The sequence below is a fragment of the Pelmatolapia mariae genome, linkage group LG10_11, assembly GCF_036321145.2.
Source record: "Pelmatolapia mariae isolate MD_Pm_ZW linkage group LG10_11, Pm_UMD_F_2, whole genome shotgun sequence".
NCBI lineage: Eukaryota > Metazoa > Chordata > Actinopteri > Cichliformes > Cichlidae > Pelmatolapia > Pelmatolapia mariae.
Genome location: NC_086236.1, coordinates 68,634,124 through 68,660,635, shown reverse-complemented (window position 1 = coordinate 68,660,635; position 26,512 = coordinate 68,634,124). Strand labels below are relative to the sequence as shown.

At 37.1% G+C, this 26,512-nt stretch overlaps 1 protein-coding gene across 1 annotated transcript in view; it reads right to left on the bottom strand.

Moving 5' to 3' along the window:
• Nucleotides 1-16,356: 16,356 nt before the first annotated feature.
• agmo (alkylglycerol monooxygenase) overlaps nucleotides 16,357-26,512 on the bottom strand; it is a 51,087-nt gene continuing 40,931 nt past the window's right edge. Inside the window, exon 13 of the mRNA XM_063487470.1 lies at nucleotides 16,357-16,897. Coding sequence (XP_063343540.1) covers nucleotides 16,814-16,897 — 84 coding nt within the window. The 3' untranslated portion in view covers nucleotides 16,357-16,813. The remainder of the gene's footprint in view (nucleotides 16,898-26,512) is intronic.

Sequence of the window (26,512 nt, the reverse complement as noted above, 5' to 3'; positions counted from 1 at the left end):
TTCCTCTCACCGTCAGCTGATCATTTGTGCCAGTATTCATAAAAGATCATGTAAAGTTCATCACATCCTTGGGTACAAAATTCCAATACTTAACCAGCAAAAATCAATTCTAGACTTTACTTGTAGATATAATCATTTCCACTGCAAACTTAATCTTTCTAAATAACCTATATTCAGTTTTCTGTTGCCTGTACATATAAATATAAAGCCTAAATCTTATGCTTCATTTGAATTAAAGTACATTTAAAAAAAATAAAATAATAAAAAGCAACAAAAGGTTTTAGATACAGCACTGCGCGTCGATATTAACGATGATCAGGTGTGTGTTTGTTCCAGGTACTGTAGCAGTGATCAGCACATCAGAGGTGATGTTGGTGGAGTCGCCGGTGCATTCAGGCGTTCTCAGGTTTTCATGACCACCCCTGATGTGATTCGTCCTCGACCCAGTGAGCAGAACACATTCTTACACTAACAAGTGCTGCGATGTTATCAAACTGGCATGACATTACTTTTATTCACATGAAAGCAGAATAAGAGCTGCATTCCTCACTGTCTCTCCAACCTCATATTTTCATTCCATTTACCATTTTCTATTTTTTTGCAGCACAAATGACAAGATCAGTAATACATTTAGGATCCATCAATTTACATGCTTGATTTGATTAAATTGTCTGAGTGCAAAGCAGGAGGAATCAACTCTGCAAAAAACTGTAAGAAGCGAGAGCACGTTGACTAAACTGATGTTTAGTCAGCAAATTCATCTACAGGGTGATAGATGGTTTCTGTCTCTTCAATCAGATAATCCCTTGGTTAATTTTCAAGCTTTAAAAACAAATGCTGCAAACTAGGCCTAGTGTCTGACTTGAAGTGTGGAGAGCTCGCTCAGAGCAGAAATTTATGAGCAGAGAGGAGTTCCGGATGGAGCCAAGTGTTCATGACCTCTGACTAAAAACCCTGAAATGGGCTACATAGCCAGAAGGCGTGAAAGAAGTCATCATCTTAAATGTGAACAGTGTGGACATGTGTTGTAGTACATTTTATGGCTGCTAAGACAAACCAAATGAATGACACATTTTATTAAGCGGCATTGCAGATTGTGGAAAATCAAGTATGGAGCTTTTTTGCATTTCCAGTTATTGTTGTAATGAGTCTGGTGTGCTGGAGGATTTTTTTTAATCTCATCTCTTGGTTGAAAATGTTTGGTTTCAGAATGACTAGAATGAGTATGTTCACATAATTTTACTTGAAATAAAAGTAACTTATTACTCGTAAAATAATTCGTTTTTTATTTTATAGAGTGTAGAATGAGAATTTTTACTGTACTGCTGAGAGTACATCAGCAGAGAGAACAAGAGGAGGTTGATTTACTGCATCATTGTGAAGGGATACATTTTCAGAATACTACTTTCAAACATAGTAAATGGATGTTTTAAGCGGAAGTTATGGATGCAGCCATCAGTGGAGATTCATCTTCCTCTCACCGGCAGATAGTTTCAGGTCCAAAGTATCTTATAGTTTGCCTATTGGGTAGTTTTGTACATTCAAAGATTACATATTTTTATGTTATATTTCAATAGACCATCAGATTTTTTTTTAATTTCTTCAATAAAAAGATCAAAATGCATAATTTACTAATTCTTGCTAATATTGCCTGTATCTAAACTGTTATATAGCCTTTGTGTCACAAATCACAGCAATGGATTCCCTTTATTGTGATGGATGTTCGCACTTAGGTTCCATATTTGCTGCAGTAAATACTTCCCTGGGGCAACAAATGTGCAATAATCCACGGCTGAAAATAGCCTCTTCAAATACCATTTGCTCTTGTTTAAATAACATTTGCTAACATTTTCTAAAACAGATGCCTACATTGCATCTGTTATAGAAAATTTAACACTTGTTAAAATACTGTAAAGATTCCAACAAATAGCAATTAAAACATAAAACACACACACATACACACAATTATACTGACATTTTAGCTTGTTACATGCACCTAATCATTTGATCTGTTTAATGATTTACTGCATCTCTTCAGTAGGCGAGACTTAGAGCTACAATCTGGTGGGGAAAGATGAAAACTGTTGAATGACAGATTTTGAACTTTGAGTTAAAACTCTGTTGTATGACTCACAGATATTAATAGCCATGACTTCACTGAAAGACCTTTGTATATTCCATTTTTTTACAACTTTACAGCCATCACTCATACCTGTACCATTACTAACAAATTATAGGTCAAAACATTTTTAACTTAACCAAATGAATTGATCACAAAAGTAATTCAGAGGTTATCATTGTAAATAACAGCAATTACATTGTGGAGGACAAAATGATTCCTGGTTTATTTTTGTTCTCTTTTATATTGCAGCAAGCCCAGAGAGATCTAATTCTCATTGATGTCTTATTGATCAAGTATTTGGAGCAACACCTCCTCTATCTATTCACTGAAGCTTTAGGCAGAATCCCCTTTACACCTCTTTAGTAAGGTGAAAGCTAATTCACACTGGGATCAATATCCCAGCATCTCATTCTGTGAGCGGATAAATATAAAAGCAATACATCCTTTGAAAGCAGAGAATTAGATCACAGCTGAAAGGAGGAGGACTCTTGACAGATTAATTGTTATATTTTTAGTAAAATGACACATTTTACACCTATACCTAAAATGTTTCCATTGTTCCATATTTATTGTTGTATAAAGAGAATTGTAAACAAACTCTTTTCATACCATTTCTGTTTAGTTTTTTCTCCCTCAGAAATGATTTGTAAAAAATAGACTGAACATAACAAGCTTGAAGCAAACTAACTGCCTAATGACTGATTTATTCTGTAGCATGGAGGAGTTGGGATTTTGAAAAACAACATGAAAGTGTCAGCAACACGTTTGTTTTCCATAATAGTTTTTATTACTGTCCATTACATCAGCAGGTACAAATTTTATCATGTTTAATGTTAATTAGTTTCTACCGGAATTCCAAAAGGTAAAAAAATAAAAGTTAAATATAACTTTTAAAACTCTAGTTCTATAAATAAATAACTGAAAAATAACTGTAATAGTAACAAAACCTTAGATATAATATAAAGAATAGCAAGAAAAAGTCCTCAACCTTAGTCAGAAATTCACAGTAAAAAAAAATTCACATACAGCATTGTGCAATATCACTTTTAAATATAATTTTTTACTCCACGTCAAAAAAAGTAATCCATTACATTATAGCCCTACTTTCAGGAAAAATTTTGTACAAATAATTATTCCATTCCATTTGTTTGTGATATTGTTCAGAGAGTGTGTAGCTCATTAAATCGACCTCTCAGTGTATTGACTTGATGTCATTACATATTTGATATTGGTAGCATTTCCTCCATCACATAATCAGGTTCCTTAATTTCACTCAGAGTGACAGCTTTAGCTAAAGGCATCATTCTCCTCCACAGGCCTCACCACCAGTGTTATGGAGCTGTACTTAGCTTGTTTGCACTTCTTCAAAATTTGAAGGCATTATCAGCTGACATTCATGTTATAACCCCTGCACAAAATAATGCAAATACTTCAATATGTAATTTCAATACTCTCTATCATTTTCCTTGTGTTATTTTGTAATTTATTAAAGTCAACACCACTGCTGTAAACCTTCCCAACAACAGGACACAGGCTATGAAGACTTTGCCAGGACTCAAGTGAGAGGACGGTGGCACGAATACGCACAACATTCATTCAGGAAACTGAGATTGGCATCTTTGGTTTTCTGTCTTTTTCATTTAAATTTGCTGTATGTTTAAGTTAATGCACCAGAAATACTGTAAGCCAGAAATATTAGGTTGGACTCTGGACTTAATAGACCTTGAAAAAAAGTTGAATTGTTGAAATAGAATTGCTGCATTTTGTGTTTGGGTAGTCTGCAAAAATCTTTTATCATTGGAGGCAATTAGCTGTTTATCTAATGATTTTTGTTTACTAAGGTTTAAAGTTAGAAAAGAGGAATGTTAAACAACCTAATTTAATACTTGTACAGATGCTGTTATTGTATATATATTTATATTTCTTCATACATTCTTATATATTTCTATACTGTGTATTGTGTATTTTGTTGTACAGTTACTTTATTTTCAACTTTAATTCATATATATTTTATCTTATTCTTTCCCAGTTAAATTTACCCTTCAATTCTAATTTGTGTTGTACAGTTATTTTATTTTCAACTCTAATTCATATATATTTTATTTTATTCCTTCCTAGTTAAATTTACCCTTTTGAATTTTCATATTTATTTCCTATCTTATTCATAGCCTTTTCTTTTTTTCTTTAGGTCACCAGCAGTCGTGTAAGCATTTCACTGCATATCGTACTGTGTATGACTGTGTATGTGACAAATAAAATTTGAATTTGAATTTGAATTTGAATTTGAAAACCTTAAATTACATTGAGCAGAACACTGCCTCTGCATTGCAGGTTATCCCATTTTAACACCAGGCAACTACAAAGAAATATTACTTGGATGTTTGTAAGTACTGCATCCAAATGCGGGGGAGGAGGAAAAAACAAAAGTTCATTTTAGTTAAGACTGCCTGAAACGTTGTTAAATGATGTTTTCAGTGGGTGAAGCAGGCTGGCAAGATGAAAACACCACAAGGCATGACAGTTCTGTTTTCATGAACCATGGGTACCACTATAATGTAAAAGGTACAAGAATGTGTGAAATGTATCCTATGTGATCCCTACCTTGGTTTCAACCCTTGCAGCAAGTTGAATGCCTGGCCACATCCCTTTCAGCAGGGGATGTGACAGTAAGTGTCATGTCACAGTAAGTGTTTTGATTTTAACAGCTGCTGGAAGTTAAAGTGAGATCAGTTAAGATATTTGAAGCCGCCGAAATCAGCACTATCTGTGACAGAAGAAACAGATGTTTCCAGCTCTGTGGGATTCTGCTCATTTGGATCTTTTTCTGAAAACTGTAATTAATCTGGTGATTTCATGGGGCAGTAATGTGAATTACAACCCCATCAAAATGAACTACACAAAAATGTTTTTTGTGTCTGGATCGTAATCTATAAGTTTGCATTATACGTTAAGCGCACATAAACACACATTTGCCTACAGTGTATGTACTTGTCCAAATACTTGCACAAGTACATACAACATACGTTGCTTAGTTATGTTTCATGTATGCCCTGCCTGCTAGCATCTTGCACACTGCTGTTATGTGCTGGGTTGTTTCAGGGGCGTCTTTACACAGCACATGGGATCTTGCCTGGTGTGATGCACTCCAGCCTCTATGGATCTTGTGCTCAGAGCTTGCCTCTGTGGAACCTTCTGGCTAACAGAAGGCCGGGCAGTCCTGATCCTTAAGGACCCCCAGAAGGAACCGGCCCCATCCAACTACCAGCGAAGTGATTGAAGCTTTCTAACATCTTGCTGCGTGTAGAAAGCGATCTGAGCTTCGTCAGAAAGTAGATTCTGCTCATCTCCTTCTTTTACACAGCATCACTGTTAGTCTTCTTGTCAAGTATGTCACAGTGACTTATTGGATGTGTGTTACCACCTCTAGAGAATTTGTCTTATAATTTACATATGAAAATAAGGTCAAAGACTGACCATTCAAAAAGGGTGGCCAATTCATCGTCTGCATTCATATGTGGAGCATTCAGATCTCAACCTTAAAACAATATTCAACAAACTTGTAAGTATATCTTTATATTTTCACCATTTGAGTCTTACAATACATTTAGATTTTGTTATTGTTAATGTTTCTTTATTGTCTCTTTACATAGAAATTACAGATGGAACAATATGTATTTATTCTATTGCATATATTATATGTCAATAAATGAACAGTGTTTGTCTCTTTTTAGTTTAATATTGACTAAAAATAAACACAGAAAAAGAAAATGAAAGATCAACTCCTAAAAATAAAAAGATAACAGCTGTAAAGTGAATAAATCTTGGGTGTGTACTGGTTTGAAGACATTATTTGGGAATTCTAACTTTTTTCAAATTTTCACTATTTTCTGTCATTTTATTGAAAAAACAACTCATCGATTCAATACGAACATACACTGATCAGTCACAACATTAAAACTAGTAAAAAGTTACATAATTAAGAATGATCTTGCTCTTTGTGGAGACAATGAGTGTGGCAGGGATAATGGCTGAAATGGCTGCAAAACCTAACAAACCTGCCAGTGATGCTAAGGCGGACATGGCAAACATAAGGCTTGGGGGCCAGAAGCCGCCCAATAAAAAGTCCAATCTGGCCCAATTGACATCTTTCGACAATGTGACAGAGGGCTTAACTTTTGGACTCTTAGCTGTAAGACCTCCCCCAGAGCCATTCAAACTACATCAAAGTGATGAAGTAATAGATAAACAATTAAATGACAGAAAAGTTCCAGTTTTTTCACAATGTAGTATAAAAAAATCTGTTTCTTTCTCTTGTGTCTACAGTAAAATAAGTAAACAAATAATTTCTCTGGGCAATTAGACTGTTAGAACAATTTTTACTGTAATTTGTATACATTTATTTCTTACAATTTAATTATCTACTCTTGTATATTTTCATAGTAATCTTCTTTTTTTTACATATCCCAAAGTAAACTTTTAAAGTCATTATTTTCTGACCTTATTCTCATTCTCAAAATCGTGTTATGTCATTCTTTAGCTGATTAACACATCAATCAGAGAAAACTGGAAACAAATGCAAAGTAATGCAAAAGCTCTAAAGTTGGTGTTTTATGTATGTTGACTTATTTCCTTCTCTTTACAGTGAAATCAGAAATGGGCTGTTTCCCAACACTGACTCTCCTCTTCTTTGGTAAGATCCCAAATTTGTATAATGGAAATGTGTGATTTGAATTGTAAAGTTGAAAAGGAAGCCATAAAAAACATATTCAATTGTGAAAACAGTGTGTCAGAAAGAATTATATGTTTAATTTTATTAAAACTTTGAGGAGATGCAAAGAGGTGAAACAATAACTTGATACTGAAACTCATTTTCCAGGCATGAAATAAACCCCTAAAAATGATTTTCTAAAGCTATACCTTTGACACTGTGCATAACATGAACTATCTCATGCAGACACTTCCTCAACTCTCACTCATAAATTTTCAGGAACAAGAACTTCACGTCTCTCTTTAATGAGCAACTGCTCTGCTCCATGTGTCTGTTTCAATGGAGAGCAGCAGAGCACACACAAACAAGTGTTGAGTAACATTACTTTTATGAGGAACTTACACAGTAAATGTGATTAAAATTATGGCGCTACCTACCAAGAAAAGTGGCCTGTTGGAGTGCTTTCATGCTACTAAAAAACAACAACACACTTTTCAATTTAGCTTACAAGTCAATTAAGCCAATATGGGAAAAAAATATTGTCTCTCTTTCGAGTCCTTGTCACTCTTGCTTCAGTATTTTGGATCAGCTGAAGGTTATGGTAAATGGACTGATTCTTATGTAGCGCTTTCCTACTCTCCCGGAGTACTCAAAGCGCTGTATACAACATGCCTCAATCACCCATTCACACCAACTCATACAAGCACTTCTAAACACAAGTGCAAACGAAACTACATTCACACACAGTCATACTCCGACGAACGCATCGGAGGGCAACTTGGGGTTAGTATCTTGCCCAAGGATATTTGGCATGCAGACTGGGGAAGCCAAGGATCGAACCACCAACCTTCCAATTAGTAGCTGATTTACTCTACCACCTGAGCCACAGCCACCCTGAAGAGATATTGTGTGAATGCAAAAAAGCAGTCCAATATATTTGTTTAATATGCACACAGAAGGACATATGCTGGTGAAAAACGATTTCAAGATTCCTCACAGTGTTACAGTGTTTGCCATTGTTATTTGAACTGGAATCCATAAAAGAGACCAAAATCAAGTCTGCAGGACCAACTCAACGCTGAGTTGCTAAATTCTAACATTGTGTCTAAGCTCTGACTAAAAAGGTAAATATGCCATGGTTGAAATAAACTTTAATTATTGTTTCATCTTCAGATGTTATGACCCATTCATGACCCCAGCAACAAAGTAAAATATGCTGTTGGGATATGTTTAAAAATAAAAATGTTTTCTATCACAAAAACTGTATGCAGATACTTAAATCCCAAATATAACGACAAACACTGAATTCAATATTGATCATACAACATTTGGTCATTACTGCAACATTACTGGACTCCTTTAGCAGTTTTTATATTAGTAAACTGGTACCCTGTGTAGCCTGTCAATGTAGTTACAAAATAGTAAGGGCAAAAAGAATCAATCTTTAATGTTTGTTTTACCCTTTTCTTGTGTGTACTGTGAGGAATCTAATACTACGTATACTATCTATTATCACTGTTAAGGATTTAGTCTCTGCTTCTGCTCAAAGTTCCCTCCTCGTAAGTACTACTACGTTGACAAAAAAATGAGCTGGAACGATGCTCAACAATACTGCAGAGAGAAGTACACTGACCTGGCCACCATTGAAAGCATGGATGATATAAGCAGGCTAAATTCAACTTTTTCCTACGACTGGGCATGGATTGGACTGCAGGATGACCCTGAATCCTGGAAGAATACCCTAGGCAAAGACACCAACTCCTGGAGATGGGCAATAACTGGTGAAACGAGCAAAACTGATTACCACAACTGGGACTCTACTGAACCAGATTATTATCGTGCTAAAGAAACTTGTGTGATAATGGGTCTTGGAGGAAACTGGTACGATAAAAACTGTCGTGAAAGCAAAAGTTTTGCTTTCTACAATGGTAAGAAAATATTTTCATTCATGGGTTTCACCTACTGACCTGACTACTGACCTGCATTTTTCACTGGTAGATTTCACAGAAAACATCACTGAAGATTTGCTGTATAAAATATAAGAAAAACCTTAGCTCAAAAAGTCTGAACTTATTTGAAAACATTAAATTGATTATCCAAAACTTGTAATCATTCACTGCAATGCTAACTGATTAATATTCCTAATAAACTGAGCATCTATCATCTGCCATGGATGCTTAAACACTTGCTTCATGTGTTTCCCCCATACTGGTTAATTTTCTATCTGCTGCAGTTACAGAGCAAAACAAGAAAAACTACATGTACATCTCTACTACAAAAACATGGACCTCTGCTCGAGAATACTGCATGAAACTAAGCATGGACTTGGCAGTGATCGAAAATAGTGAGGAGAACGCTGAGGTCAGTTCATTAAAACCAAGCAGTGATGACATTTGGATCGGTCTGTACCGAGTGCCATGGACCTGGTCTGACAAGAGTCAGAGCTCCTTTAGAAACTGGCGAAGTTCCAGCCCAAATAACCCTCCGGGTAACCAGCATTGTGTGGTCGAGAATAACCTCCACGTGTGGGATGACGACATATGTACAATAAAATATGTTTTCATTTGCCATCAAGGTAAATGTTCAATAACACACACACAAAACAAACAAACAAACACACACACACACATAAAAAAAAATAAAAATAACTTGTCCTGACTAACCCTAACTCCTGTTTCTCAGTTTGTCAAAACTTACTGTTATTTAATAACATCATGTTTCCTTCTAAGTTGCAAAGTTGAGGACGACAGTGAAGCTGAAGTTTGTGACTGATGTTGACTTAAGTGACTCTGCAACTAATGCCCAGATCCTCCAGCAGGTAAAATCCTTGTTTTTGTTTCTGGGAAAAAAAGCAAACAAACAAAAACAGAAAGAGCAATGGATAAATATACTGACAGATAGCTTCAAGAAAATGATGAAACCACCTACTTATCTTTCTATTCTATCACAGCTAAGAGCCAAGCTAACAAGTCAAGGATTGACTGATTTCAAACTGCAATGGAACATTCAACCCAAGAAACAAGAGAACGAGGAAAACAGAGAAACTTAGAGAGACTTGGGGTGCTTTTGATCATTGCTCAGCCTTATAACTCAAGTGTGCTAAAGATTCAGGGCAGAAATTGATGACCAGACATTCTCCTGAAGGATTTTCTAATGTTTTAGAAAAAAACATTATTGTTATTTTTTTTTTATGTTAAACTATGAAAAGTCACCCAGTTACCAAAGCAGAAAAGCAGCCCCAAAGCATTACACTACCACAACTTCTTTTGTTGATGTGATATTCTTTTTATGAAATGCTGTGTGATTGTTTTTTTGCATAGCACAGTGAAAATCTCCAGAAAGTTTAACTTTCATCTCAATAGGCTAAATGGTTTGATAAACAGTTTAATGATTTTGAAACCTTAAATACTAAATTGACCTTTGGTTTTGTTTTTATCTGATATGGTTAAATGTGAAATGTCTGACTTGGTTTTGTTTGATAAACAATTTGGTGTTTCTGAAGATAAATATTAAATTTACTCTTATTTTTTGTTTGTTATCAGTCAGTAGCTAAAAAAATTAACTGGTATTTGTTTTATGTTTATTTTTAGCATTCTCATTATTCTATTTCATTTGCCATCAGTTGTTATCAGTTAATAGCTATAGAGTTAACTGCTAATTGGGTTTCTATTCTGAGTTTCCTTTGAGTTGATTTCTGATATCATTAAACAGCCATGGAATGAACTGGTATTTGTTCATATTTGTCTCTGCACTTTGATCATTATAAGTGATTTTGTTATCAGTTGTGCTCAATTAACAGCTATAGAGTTAACTGCTAATTGGTTTTGTATTCTGATTCTCCCTTAAATTGATTTCTGACAGCTATAAAGTTTGGCATTTGTTTTCGTGTCTGTTTTGGAATATTGATCGGTTTAGTTTGATTTTGTTATCAGTCGGTAATCAGCTGAAAGCTATAGAATTAACTGTATTTGTTTCTGATCCTTGCAGTTGATCTTGAGATTAATTTTTGTTATCAGTTGGTGACAAGTTAATAGTCTTGGGGTTAGTAATTTTGCTTTTACATTTGATCTTATATTTGACTTTTGTCGGATTGATAACTGTTAACAGTTCTAAATTAACTGCTATTCTGTTTATGCTGTATAATTTTCTTTGATTGACTCTTATCTGTTTAATGTATAGTTAACTGAGTGAATCAATTCCTCAATTCATTCTCATGTTTGTTTTGTTTGATTCTGAAATAATTACTGTTAAGTTTATTGATAAATCGAATCTTATTATGTTTGATTAATTTCTTATCAAGTCTTGTTAGAGATTCTTTTTGAGTTAATTCCTGAGCTGAATTTTGGCATGGTTGATCTCATCTTTTATTAGTTTAATACAGTGTTTTTGTTTTTGAATTATTTACCAGCTGGGTTGAATAGCTGTGATTTTGCTTGCTTTGAATTAAAATCATTAAGTTTTCAGTTTTTATTTTCAGTATTAATTTATTGTTAAAATTGATATTTGCAGTTTCGGGAAAAGAGAAAAGCATTGCTTTGTCATCGTTTCAAAATAGAGGTTGAGTGTCTAATTCTTAGTCATTGGTGAAGTTGAATTTTGGTTTCGGTTTCAAAGAATAAAAGAAAGACGTAATAATAATTAGACCTGGGAGTAAGGGAGTCCTTGTTCCTAGAAGAAAACAAAAAACAGATAGAAAAAAAGAAAAAGGGATAGAAACTTGAACAAAAACAATAAAAAGAGAATTTAAATAAAATCGTTATGGCGAGCATTGCAATTTCACCCGGAATGGAGAATTTGGGTCAATTAGAGAAATATGTCAACGACCGGATGCTGGATGGTATAAAAGATAAGAAAGCAAGATCTACAATGGAAAACAAATTGAACAAGAAATGGGATCACTGGAAAAAGGGAGGCTATATATCATCTTTAAATACCCAGGAGTGAAACCATATTCCAAATAGAGAAACAAGCTAATGAAGAATATGAGCAAGCACACTGAGAAAGGAAGAAGGAAGGAAATCAGGAGGCTCCAAGAGGAAGGAAATTGACAAAAAGCGAGAGCACATGATGACAATAGATATGTGCTACTGGATGCTAAGAGGAAAAGGAAGACGAGTAAGAATCCAAGATCCAGACTGCAAGTTACAAGGGGAAGACCAAAAATCACAGTCATCATCACAAAGAACTGGGCTGCCGACTACAACTCCTGGAGTTTCTACTGTGCTTAAACTCTACCCTGAACTACCTGACTGTTTGAGATTGCCTAAATCTGACAGCACACCTGGGGACACCAGTCATCCAGCAACCCTGAATGCAGTGATAATGGATGTCACACCTGAAGGAAAATCTGATGCAGAGGGAGAAAAAGAACAGGATGCTGGTGAACAGAGTGTGGAAGAGAGAAGGTGGTACTTTTCCTTTTGCCAACCATGTTTGGTTCCTTTGATGTCCTTGAATTTCCTCATTGCCACTTCCCTTGGGCAGCTTGTATCAGTTCTTCCAATTGTTCTTTCTGTTTTACTGGAATATTGGCTGTAAAAACTGTCTCCATTGTGGTCCATTGACATGAATTGCTGAGTCTGTATAGATTTTTTACTTTTTCCTTCTGAAAGTTGTAGAGCTTTGGTGAGAGCCACAATTTCTGCCATCTGAGTTAAGGCAGGTTGTGTGATGTTTCCTTGTACCGATGCTCCATGTCTCTCCATAGCAAATTTCCTCCCCTGTATCAACATCTGTCTGTATACAAGGTGAGATACGGATGCTCCAGTGGCTCAGTTCGTAGATCGGATGTCCTTAACTGCTTCATTTTGCAGTCTTGTTGTTGATGTTCCATTGATGTCATTCCCTCAGCCATGCTGATCACTTGCGTGCTAGGTGATATGCGGCTGTATAAGTCCCTGTCAGTACTCTTGCTGCAGCATTTTGGATTAACTGAAGACTTTTTAGGGAGTTTTTATGACTTCCTGATAATAATGAATTACAGTAGTCCAGCCTGGAAGTAATAAATGCATGAACTAGTTTTTCAGCATCACTCTGAGACAGGATATTTCTAATTTTAGAGATGTTGTGCAAATGGAAGAAAGCAGTCTTACATATGTGCATTGAAGGACATGTCTTGGTAAAAAATGACTCCAAGGTTCCTCACAGTGTTACTGGAGGCCAAGGTAATGCCATCCAGAGTAAGAATCTGGTTAGATACCATATTTCTAAAATTTTCAGGACCAAGTACAATAACCTCAGTTTTATCTGAATTAAGAAGCAGAAAGTTTGCGGCCATCCGGGTCTTTATGTCTTTAAGACATTCCTGCAGTTTAACTAATTGGCGTGTGTTGATCAATGGTCATGACAGTTTGCATATGAGTGATCAAGGACCTGAACTCACAGCCCATTGTTCATGCAGTGGGCTGGTTTCAGTTGTGCAAATGTACTGTTTATAAGGTTGGAGAAACCTGCAGTCCGCTGGGACTGAAGAAGTCACTTGGATGAGTGGTTAAACGTTTCTTCCATTGAAAATCCTACATGCACATGAACAGAATCAACTTTTTGGGATTTACTTACCTGGATGATTGAGCATGCATCAAGACATAATATGGCATATGAGACACACTCAAGGAGAGCATGATCCCGTCTCTTCAGAAACTGGGCCACAGGACAGTATTCCAACACGATAACAACCCCAAACACACCTCCAAAAAGACCAATGCTTTAATGAACTGAGGGTAAAGGTACTTGACTGGCCAAGCATGTCTCCAGACTTAAAACCCTATTGACCATCTGTGAGGCACCCTCAAATGGAAGGTGTAGGAGCGCAAGGTCTCTAACATCCACCAGCTCCATGATGTCATCATGGAGGAGTGGAAGAGGATTCCAGTGGCAACCCTGTGAAGCTCTAGTGAACTCCATGCCCAACAGAGTTGAGGCAGTGTTGAAAAATAATGGTTGCTGCACAAAATATTGACACTTTGGGCACAGTTTGGACATTTTCACTTAGGGGTGCACTCACTTTGGTTGCCAGTGGTTTAGACATTGATGGCTGTATGTTGAGTTATTTTGAGGAGACAGTAAATTTACACTGTTATACAAGCTGTACACTGACTGCTTTACATTGTATCAAAGTGCCAAATCTTTAATGTTGCCCCATGAAAAGATGGGAGGGGTGTAGTCATTTTTGTGAGATACTGTAGATTCCAAGTGACAAACCTCACTATGGTCATGTTTAGACTATTGAATGTTTACTAAAGAGGTGTGTGTCTGTCTATCTTGTATGGCCGTATGTTGGTGTGTATATGGTTGTGTATGTCTGTTGTGTATATTGATGTGTGTTTTTGGTATGGTTGTATGACTTCTGGATGTTTATGTGGTAAATTGTAGCACTGAAGACATAGCATAAATTATGCTGAGTACAGAAGAAGACGAGAAGAGATGTGAAAGGTGACAAGGGGAAGGTGGTGCAGCCACCCAAGAACCATTTTGAGTGACTTAAAGAAAAAAAAAACAATAAGAAAAATAACATCAAAATCTGCATTATTTTTTCGCCTGACTCGGCACAGCCATGGCGCGATGTTAGTGATGACAAGTCGGGAGCTTCCTTGAATAAACTTCTCTTGGATTGGGAACAGGACCTTGCGTTGCACTAGGATCTCTTTGGGAAACCAGTCGTTGACACTGAAGTCCGTTCCTCCCAGCTCCCAGCCACAGTTCTTCACCAGCTCTTTTTGTTTGAAGTGTTCAAATTTAGCCACAATCGGTCTGTGTCTGCGTGCATCAGCTTGTCAACCTCCCAAACAATGGACACGATGGAAGCTGATGTTTTTAACTACATACTCCGAAGTTTGAGGTGAGTCTGGATGAAATGACTCGCTGTTGTTTTGGGGTCCTCTTCTGCCTTCTCTGGTACTCATGAAAACACCAAGTTGTCCTACATGTGGTGCTTGATGACAGTTTCTTAGATTTAAAAAAATTATTTCTTCTGAGATCCGGGCCGTTCCCTCAGTGAGGGATTTCACAGACCTGAATGTTTCCACCTGCTGCAGGCTGAATGCCATGGACTCGGGCAGTGCCTGAAAATCTTTATGGAGGATTTTGAGGATGGCCAGGCGTGCGTCAAAGCTGGAAAGGTTTTTCTTTTTTCTGGATAGCAAAATGTCCACTACGTTGCTGTTGTGTGATGAAGCTGGCTTTGTTTCGAATACAGTTACCTTGTTACATGGTTTCCCCAAAACAACACACTCAAAATACTGTCCAAGTCTTCTTTAGGGTCCTCCAGAGTGATGAAGTTGGTTGGAATGCAAGTATAATTCCTGTTGTTGCCTTAAAAGCCTTCAACGAATAATCTTGCAGAAAAAAAACATTAGTAGCTAAAATGTTTTCAGTGGGGTGCCATGTTCAATGATGCGGAGATTTCACTGTCTCTCGCGATATTCCAGCATCGCTCTCTTCACTTACCTGTCGCCCTTCCCTGCTCTGTGTCTCAGCTCTTAATCTAATCGAGCATCTGTGAGATCTGCTAGAGAAACAAGAACCATGGAAGCCCCCCTAATTTTTCAGCAATTAGAGCTACAGTAGCTTGTCTGTAAGATCACACCACATGGGCCAGCCTTTGCTGCTCAAGACCCATTGCTGGTTTACCACTTTTTCTACCTTGGTCCCCTTGATAGATACTGACCACTGCAGACCAGGAACACCTCACAAGAGCTGCCATTTTGGGGTAGCTCTGTCCACTCATCTAACCATCACTATATGGCTCTTGTCAGACTCTCATACACTTACACTTTTTCCTTTTTCTAACATCAACTTTGAGGATAAAACGTTCACGTGCTCCCTATATCCCACCCACTAACAGGTGATGGAGATAATCTGCGTCACACACTTCTATCATAATGGTCATAACTTTATGCCTGATGTGTGTGTTACAAACGCAAACACAACACCACTATCTACAGACCCGTTAATCATGGTCATGAATATATTATGACTGTCAGTCATATATTAGCTTTTGCTCCTTCAGCTTTCAGTCAACATTAATTTAAATACACACTTTTCATTTGGATCACCAGATACTTTCATGACTCTGGCTTTAAGGTGACTTATGGAGCTTAAGCAGCAGCCAGATGAAAGAAAAATTGAATTTGCATGCTGAAAATGTTGTACTGATGGGGGGTTTTTTGTCTTGTAAATCAAACAAGCACTCCGATAAGGTGGTTGCTTTCTTTGATCAGGCTTGTTTACCTTTACTCAACCTCAAGCTTTTGATAAATGCCTTAATGTTAAAACGCTGAGCAGGTGTCAACTATGAGCGATGACAGCACCATCTGCTGTGGACTGTTTGCCACTCCCACACAAGATCTGGAGGTTGGGAAGAAGAATTCACATGACTAATCTGATGTTCCAAAACTAAGTTGAATCTGACAAGCTGCACACCCTCTAGAATTTTTAAGACATTAAAGGAGTCTTACATAAGGCAAAAAATTACAATGCTTTATTTAATTGAGCAAAGAAAAAAACACTGTGCAATGTTGTGCAAAAAATTGAAACTCAGATGCAAGATTAACATTCATCAATGAGAACATTTGTTTAAAAAAAAAGTATATATAGTTGCATAGTAACTGATGTGAAACAACAGAAAATAAATGTGACTAATTTGAAGTTAAGCGAGTTAGTTACTGCAGCACCACTTGAACACATTTTAAGCAAACGCAAAAAATATGACTTCATTAAACAGAACGAGTCGTTTTGGAGAACAAAAACATATGGAGAGCACCTTGCCTTGGGTTGTGACTGTTTAACATGACACAAACCTTTAAGATGAACCTTGAAGTTACTTGTTTGTACTCATTGTTTTATCTTGAACATATAGATATCAGTTCTACATAAAGTCATGCACAGTCTTTAAAATCATTAAAATCATGATAATATGGAAATTATTTCAGCAATGACAATGCCAAAGGTTTTCCATCCATCACTTTGTGTCATCTTGGGCTGGATCAGTTAGCCTTCTTCTTGATGCCGAGCAGCTGAGAGACGATGCTGTGCAGAGCCCAGTACAGCAGAGAGAGGGAGACAAAGGCCTGGACAAGTTTGACAGAGGTGGTTAGGATCAGAAGACTCGAGTTGATCCATTTCATTCAGAATGACAACTACCGCAGTTTGTTAAGACTTGTGTTAAGATTACCATTACCATCAACATTACTGGGAGATAAAATTAAAAAACAAACAAAAAAACTAAAAACTTGCAACTGCAGCGCTGTGCTATCAAAATCACAGTGAAATCTGTTCAAACTTTGACCAGAAAACAACTCTGTAAAACTTCCTGAGCTCACAGTCTGACTTTCTATTTACATAAATGGACATAACAAATGATTTAGGGAGATTATGTCAGTGATGAATTTTTTAAAATTGTGAATTATTGATATGGTTGCACTTTCAGGCCACAAGACTGCAAAGCTTATTGCAAAACAGCTCCATTGTTGTGATTAATATCATGTAAGACTAAGAAAATGTTTACATTTGATAACTTTCGCATTCAAATTTGATTAACAATTGTCCCCAACAGAACTCTTGTGCCTCAAAGAACAGCAACATTTTACGTGACTGGGATCAAGATGTGGTTATCGCTAGTGGATGGATTGAGTTTATAGGGCATGATGGTCTTGGAATGAAAACTAATTTATTTGTAATATAGCAGTAATACAATTTTATAGGTGCTTGACAATATACAGAGAGTATGTTGTATGTTATGTAAATGTTTTCTTCATTTGGTTTATGAGCTACAAAAAAAGTCTCCTCCACTTACAACTATTTGAGCACTGAAAGTACTATAAGCTGTATATTTGCTTACTTTTGTACGTATACATGCTTTTTAATTTACAAAGCTTAGGTGTAGCCTATAAAATTTTGTGCTGTCACAAGAGTTAAAAAAATAGATTAAAAAACTAACATTTCTATTACAACATGATGTTAAACTGTTAAAGCAATGCTGCAACTGAAAGAAAACAGACACCTCAGATGCAGCCAGTCTCAGGATGATGCAGAAAGTAGGCTTAGAGGTTAAGAAGCAGGGCTTCTCCCCCGATGCTCTCGCAACAGGGTCACAAGGGTCACAGCCATAGGGAACCTTGCTATTCAGAGAGAACGAGGGGGGCTTTGCCCAAAACAGCCCTTGCCTCCACTCCTCACTGGGTTCTGGCTCATAAACTGCATCCTACATTGCAACTCAAGCCAAAAGCAGACCGTTGTCCATCATAGGCAAAAAAGGCCAATAGGAAAAAAAAAAGCCCAATTTCCTCCTGGACACGACAGCTGTTATCCTCAGAGACAGAGAGAGGACGTACAGCACAGACCTCTCTCTGCTTTTCCACCTCTCACTACCTGCTCTGAGAACAGCCTCCCTGCTTCCTGCTCTATGAACCACTGGATGAAACAAAAGCAAAGAAGGGACTTGGAGTGTGATGATAGATTCAAACCAAAGTCACATTCATTTTTTAAACTTTTTCCACACTACATATAATTGGCAGCTACACCACCCAGGATTTTCTACAAAACGTGTTTTGACACAAACAGATTAAACCATCTAACAGTATATAAAGTAGATAAAAATACCTATAGCTTTGCCATCTAACATTAAAATGCTGCTGATACATTTATGAGTAGTACTACTGAAATAAAAACATACATACATTCATACAAACAACTTTGAATTGAATGATTTACTCTGGAGAACATTTGTAAAGAAGGGTATTATCATTTTTTTTTAAGAACCTAAAACTAACTTTTTATAACGCAATGGTAATATTAGTTCTATTTAGTTCATTAAAATGTAATAAAGAGAAATAATTGGTCACTGAATCAAAAAAATAATAATAATGAAGTGTTACTGTTAATTATAATATCTATCTTCATAAAATCGAGTAACTGATAAAAATATCTGAATGTAAGTCAGAGGGTAGGAAAACCTCCTTGAAACTGCAGAGACTTATTTTTAATGTGAGCATTTTGATCAGCGTAGTGCTCCTCGGATACACAAACACTGATCAGCTGTCTGGTAAGCTTAGCAAATCAGGAACACAACACACATTTTGGTAAGTTGTAAGAAAACACTTTCTGATAACAACACTTCAGCAAAAAAAAAAACCAAAACAACAACAACAACTAAATTTACTGCTACATTTATTTAAGTAAAAGACAAAAACATGCTATAGACAAACTATTACTAAGTGAGATGTTTTCAGTTAGGTTCAGTGTGTTTTTGATAAGGCTTGAGAATCATGTAGAAACAAGAAATGCACCCAAATTTTAAATCAGTGATCTGCCTCTGCAAAATATTGGGTAGAGGTATTTCAATAGTTTCAACAACTCCCAGAAGGAAAAACAGATGGAAGATTACAAATCAGTAAAGCTGCATTGTGTTTGTCTAAGATGGATTGAGATCGAGAGCAGTATGCAGAATTGGCAGAACCTCGCAAATCACATTTCACTCAAACTAAGGACCGAAACATGACGGAGGTTTCTATCAAAGCCGCATGTTGAGGGCACCAATTTTTCCCTGTTCCCATCTCTCCGTTTGAGTCACTATGCTACATGTATATGGAGTCTGTAGGAAATCCATGTGGGACAGATTACATAGTGGAAGGAAGCAGGTTTGATCATCTACAAATAAGCACTACGGCCAGACACCACTGACTCCCAAAGTAGACATCTCAGCAGATCGACTCACACTCACTCAGTTTGGGGCAGAAAGCACTTAGTTAAGGGTAGTGATTCAAGGAGCCACTAACATGTGGTTCTGTAGGTTTTTTCTTGTTTCTTTGTTTACCTTTGCTTATTCCATTTCAATACCAGTCTGGTTAGAAAGTAGTCACGCTCCCAGCTCCACTAAGAAATTGATGTACACCACATGTTTTGCTCAAAAGCAGCTCAGTTACTTCAAGATGCCAGTTTATTAGATACCAAAAAATAGTCTAGTATTACTCTATCATAGTCGAATATGTTATGTACTATAGTGGTAATGTTTAAATATTCTTAATAAGGATGCTCAGCTGTAGTTTCTGATTTGTATAAACTGCACCGTGTTACAAAACAGACATTTGTCATGTCATGTTTTTGTTTACCTAAATTATCAATGAGATCAGATAAATAATAAAAATGCATCTCCCTGAAATGTAACTGCATTCATTGAAAAACAGTTTTCTTCACTTGGCTATGCTATAGCCAACTTGTTTTTGGCAATAGCTTAAAAATTCACAAACTACAAAACTAAAATAGGGATGAAATGAAGCATGGCGGCCCTTTGTATAAATTTCAAGTCTGCATAAACATATAGATTAGTTGACATCTAAAGCCATGTAACACCTATTGTGTGTCTCTTTCAAGCTACATTTAATCACGATTAACCAACTTTACTGTAAGTAAACAATTATCTCTACCTGGATAACATTTTAGTGTTTTACTCTCAGTGAAATTTCGCTTCAATGTGACCAGTTCCCACACATGTATTGGCCTTGAGAACCACACTCATCCAACACCATATTGAGCTGGGTCATTTTGGGTGCCGTTGATGGATATTAAGCACGAAGGAGACATTAGACACTCCAGGGTGCGCCTTAGTGTCCTCTAACAATAACAGTAACAACCTTCCAGCCTTCAGTGGGTTAACATGGCGGACTCTTGCTGTTCTCCAATGCAGCTGCACTCGTGATTGAAATGAAAACAAGGCAGAATGGCTGCTGTCAGACGTGTGATATATGACCTGTAATGGGATGTTTCCAGAGCTCCCTCTCCATATGGCTGCCTACAGTCCACCAGACCTGGACTGAACTGCATCGGAAAATTATTCGGAGCTTTTTGTTTGAAACTGCCTGTGTGGGTGTAGCGTGCTACATCAGGACATTGCTGAACTGGTGAAAATAAACTATATAAAATTCTTGTTAATAATCCAAACACCACATTTCTAAAGACTTGAGAGAAATGAAATTACAGTTTGCATTCTTTTGATTTGTTATAACAATTTGGCTAATTTTAAGTTTATATAGCAACTCTGTGCTGCTTGCCACGTACCAGCGCTCTAACGCAACTACGCCACATTTGATAGCATTTGTTAATAAATAGAAATGCAGACACAGGTGTCTGATTAGTACTCTGGTGAGGTGTTAATTACTGGGGGTTCATGCAGTGTTAAAAATTATTAACATGAGTTTCAGATTGACATGAACACCCACTAAGATCAGAAAAAGCATCTTGAAGAGTCTGAATATTGTTACACGAATTTCTGCATTCTTTACTTCAAACAAAAACATGGGAGAAATTACATTTCGGGGGTTTTGGCAAGAAAGATTTTATAAATTGCGCAAATTTATGTACTGCATTTTATTTTTAAATACATGTATATACAATATACACATGCACAATATTATAGATTTTAGCCTGTCTTATATAAACTTTTATCAAGGGGAAATAGTCACTTGATCACATCGTGTGGAATGATACAAATTAACAGTGACCTTTAACCATTAAAAAAATTCTGGTGGGACTATTCTGGGACTAGGAAAAATGTTTAAAGTTGCTCTCACATGGGTTCACTTAGCCCACAGGTTTTGTATACAGTTCATATGTACCGTTACCAAATATACGAGTAATAAAACTAATTAAATTGCCAAACATTGACGTCTTTATAATCCCCCCCCCCAGTTTACTCTTTCATATCCTCTTTTTTAAGATCATCCACTTAGTTCCAGTGTTTTTGCATTTTGTCATCTCTGTGTTATCTCATTTTTTTTAAATTATCCATTTCTTTTAACAGCAAATCTTTTTTCTATTAATATTTACACACTTTCCATTACAGCTTTAACATAATTTTACAGTTGTAGTAGGGCATTTACTCTGTACATAATTGCGGTAAATAATAGTTGAAGTTTGAAATTTACACTAACTAACTAATCACCATTTTCATCTACAGAAGTATGGACACATGAGCATAGGTAGCTTTTTGTGCACAGTCCCACACAAGTACACCTGCACATATACACAAAACATGTGTGTAGGGAGAGAGAGAGAGAGAGAGACACACACACACACACGACTTCCTGTCTGTTCATTATGAGCAGATATACAGTCTCTGTGCTGGTTGTTTGAGCAGACTCAGGAAGGATACGCCGAGCAGTTTAACGTCCCACCAGAGAATGAGTGTAGTGCCTACTCTGTAGCGCTGCCATGAGAAATATCGCCGTTACACTCCCACGCACACACAACACAGCCAGACAAAACACATGTGAAACAGTAGTGGCCGCATGGCGAAGTGTAGCAAAACACAAAGTGGCCTGATGATATGCTAGTTTAGAGTGATACAGTTGTTTAGAAGTTTTACTTTACACATCTGGTAAGCTGCAGTCATCTACCATGTGTCTCTTCGAAGGTCACATGTAAGGTCAGCTACAACTCATCCAGACCACTATGCCTCATTGAAACCATACGAGAAAGCCCAGAGGACACCAGCTTTCATATCTCTTCAGCACACTTCAGAGTCCAGCAGCCTGGCACCACTTCAGCCTCAATAAGAGAAGAAGTCATCACCTCAGTATTAACCGTGGTTCCCTGGGTGGCCAGATTGGCTGGTTAATTGCTAAAGAGCACACTAGCCAGCAGGAAAGCAGAAGGCGAGCTATTTGGCAAAACTCCAGAAAAGGAAATGAAAGCAAAAACAGTGTATGGAGCAGACAGGAGGTTATGCTGTTGCAAAATGAAGCCCCCGTTTGTATTTTTATGAAGCCGAGAGAAGATGTTTGGGTCCACTGTGGATTAGCTCAATACATTCCTCTAAGAAGAAGTACACATGAATGAGCCTCCAAGGGCCTCTAAGACGTGTATCTTTACCCTGATTTCTTTAATCCACCCACTGACATTTATAAAAATTAAAACAGTCTCTGTTGTACATTCCTACTGTGGAGTTTGGTGCCAAGTGCATCTCTACAAGCCTGAGCCAAACCACTGGTACAGCAGCAAAACTTCTCTACAAATATCTACAGCCCAGTTTAAGTTTATTTAACTATGGCAATCTGAAACGAAAATCAGACCTCTTCAAAAGAACACGTAAATCAGCAGCAAAGATAACATTAAGGAAGTTGGCAGCAATATGAAAGGAGACACATCTACCATGAGCCAGTAAGACACGTTCGTGCAAAGATGATTATTTGGTTTTCATAAGCAAAAATTAAGCTTTAGCTTCTGCAGAGGAAGAAGTCGATCATTTTAGGAAAGTATTAGTGAGTTTGGTCACCTTTGCAAGTAAGTCACTGTCTCAGAGCTTCAAGACCTTCATATTTACAGGGAAGGATTTGTCCAACAAAAACTATCTAAGAATGATAAGTGGCCCTGTTATGGCTACTGCTGAGACTTTGGCAAAGCAGTAGATAGACTTCAGGTCCTGTATTAGGTCTTTTCTGTACACCCGAACTGCCGAATTTCTTAAGGACATGACTTTCCGATACCGTTTATGTGCTGTACATTTTTTAAGACACGTCACTGTCTTTCTCCTCCATTTGCCCAGTTTCCTCATGTTCTTAAAGGACACGCTGCACATCACGTAACGGCATGCCAAGTTTTCATCTAAATAGCTCTTTGGGAATCATCACGCTGTTGCAAAAATGCTATTTTATGACTGCCCAACTGTTATCTTTGGCAAATGTGATGTAGCAACAGCCTTAAGATAAAATTTGAAATTTGATTGAGTTAGGTGCCTTTTTATGTTTGAATGAAAAATTAAAAAAAAAATCCCCTGAAAATGATCGGGTACAAGGAGCTGACTGGAGTTAGAGAGCAGCTAGTATCCAAAGAAAAGTTGAAAGACCGTCACAAAATATATTAATATTATTATTATTATTATTATTATTATTATTATTATTATTATTATTATTATCATCATCATTATCATCATCATCATCATCATCATCATTAAAGTCTGGCTCATTGAAAGGAACAAGATTTTTTGCACAGTACTGTAGATAAGAAAGAGTACGCCATAGGGTTGTGGTTACTATAAACCACATTATCAACAAGCTGCTGCACACAGTCAGCATGTCTGTGTAGTGCAATGTGTCACATTTTGAGTGGCCAAAACCAGGTCCACGTCAATTATATGATTGTAAAAGTGCAGGTGCATGCTTGAATGTTCGGACCCCAGCATGAGAAACATGTGGCGGGTGTTAAAATGTGGATTGGAGATTTGGCTTAAGTGGTAGATAAGGACTCAAACAAAGTCTGAAAGTTCCACATGAAGTTCCAAGAAGAAAAATGCTGTTGTCAAACAGACTTTTGTGTTTTTTAAAACACCTTTTTAATTGTCAGGGTAGAAAATATTGATTGAGCCATAGTTCATGCAGTTTGTTTTGTGACCGGACAGCAGAGAATGTGCTTATTGTGGTCACTTCTCTGATAGCAGCCACTCAAACTTTTACAGCCTCAGATTTGAAGACTTTCCAAACTTGAAACCCCCCCACTGCTCACAAATCCTGGCAGAAGGAGACATTTTCCAGCTCACTTCAGGCAAAAAGCTGTAGCTTGAACTACTAAGGAAAAAAAATACACCACAAAGAATTTTACTACAAAATCAGACGTGTGATTTTTAGCCAGTAATCCAATGAACGTAGCCTCGAAAGAGAGATTAATAAACTGAGTCCTGAGTGATGAAAGCTTGCACTGTGATAAAGATAGCTAAATTAATATGCTAAGCCTTCATTCAGCACTATCGAAACATTTTACAGTATAAAACTTCAATTTATTTTGAACTTTAAACCTTTTATAATTTGTAATGTTTTGAATTTGCGAGCAGACTTCTTTGGAAACCGGCATTCAAGTTCTCTGAAATCAGCTTTCGGTGCCTTTTAGAATAGGGAGAAACCACGTGCACACATCAGAAGAGCTTTTGTCAGGTTCAATCAGGTTCACACGCTGGCTCGGAAGCTATATCACAAACTGAATGACCCATGAATTAAAGCACAAATAGGAATACAAATTTTAAAAAAAGCCACTGTAGACCAGAAAACCTGATACCGCAAAAGCCAAACTAAATATTCCTAGAAATCTCCCAAAGGTCCACTTTCTGTTAGATTTCCATAACTTTACCTGGCAAGTGGTTTGACAACATAAACCAAGTGGTTACTCTTTGACGGGCACGATCCCCTGCACATTGAGTGATAATATTTCACACTGTGTATGCTCGACCACCCCGCTGTTTACTCCAACGGAACAGTCCTACCCAGCATTTCTCTTTCAAATCCCTCCATTTTCTCCCTGGGAGGAGATTTCCTTTCCTTTTCCATTCCTGTGAGCTCTCGGATGATGTCATGCTCGCCGAGTTTCCACAGCCCCAAACAAGCCTGTTAACCTCAGCACTGCCTCTTGCCACCACACATTCCTGCTTCAAAAGAAGAGACCGCTAACCCCTCGCACCTGAGTTTTGTCCAGTGGAAACGACACACAGATAACAGCGACCTCTCACCGCCTACTGCCTTATCTGCTCACTCATGGCTGGGATGGTGGGAAAGCCGGGGTGTGAGCTGTAATTTTTAAAGACAAGTATGGTGATTTGTTGAAGATAAAGCCAATGTGTGTTGAGGCGAAGCCTTTGTGTTTGACATGAACTTAATAATATTGTTGTGACCTCTTCATTTAGCTGTGGAGCACTTCATCTTCCCGTTTAGTCTCACTGAAAAAGGATCTGAGAGATTGGTAAGTGGTATCAGCAGGAGAACGGAGAGTGAAAATCCTAAACGGTTTAAAAACATTTTTTACATGTATACGTTTTGGAATCAAAGGGATTACACAGATTTATTTTTCCTTAAAGAGTCAAACCCGCATGAGCTAATAAACTACTTAAATTCTTTTATTACAAGGAAACATTTCAGTCACTGTAAAAGAAAAGAAAAGCAGACCATAATAAAAGCATCCCTGGCTTTTTTTTTATTATTATTTTAGTTGGATGCCTTTTTAAATTTTTACATCCATCTGCAGCCATCTAGAATAATGGAGGGGGAAAAAAACGAATTGTAAACAAAGTTGTTGTTTTTTTTTATTTTTTACTAAAACCAAAAAACTGGTTTGAGCCTGGCAGGTGAATTTTTATGAGCTCTCCTCTTAAATTGCTGTTAGTGGTCTTTGAGAGAATAGTTGCATAATTACTCTGGGATATAGAGTGTCTATGATCTGCTCTGTGGCCTGTTTTCTTGTGCCTTCAGGCAAAACCAGAGGCCCACACAGCATAAAACCATGTGTTACATCACTGTGCAAATGCCCCACCCACCCAGCCACACTCCAAACACAGAAATATAGTAGACGCAAAGGGTAAATGAATAAAATAAAATGTTTGAGGTCAAACATAGGCAAAAATATAGCTTTTAGGTGATGACATCCTCAAGTGCACAATGTTGTGGTTAAATCGATTAAATGTTTAGTTATTTAGATGATAAAATTACTGATTTAAGGAAGTGATCATTTAAATCAATTTTTAAGCATAAATTACATATTCTCCAAACGCCACAGTTTGCTGCCTTTACGAGGTGTGATAAAAAAAAAAAAAAAAAAAAAAAAAAGGAGTCCGCCCAAACAAAAGCTTAAAAAAGAAAAAGAACATTTTAACTTGACCCGTCTCCTTGTGCACCCCTGCACTGCGGCTATTTTTATTTCACCCTGAGAAA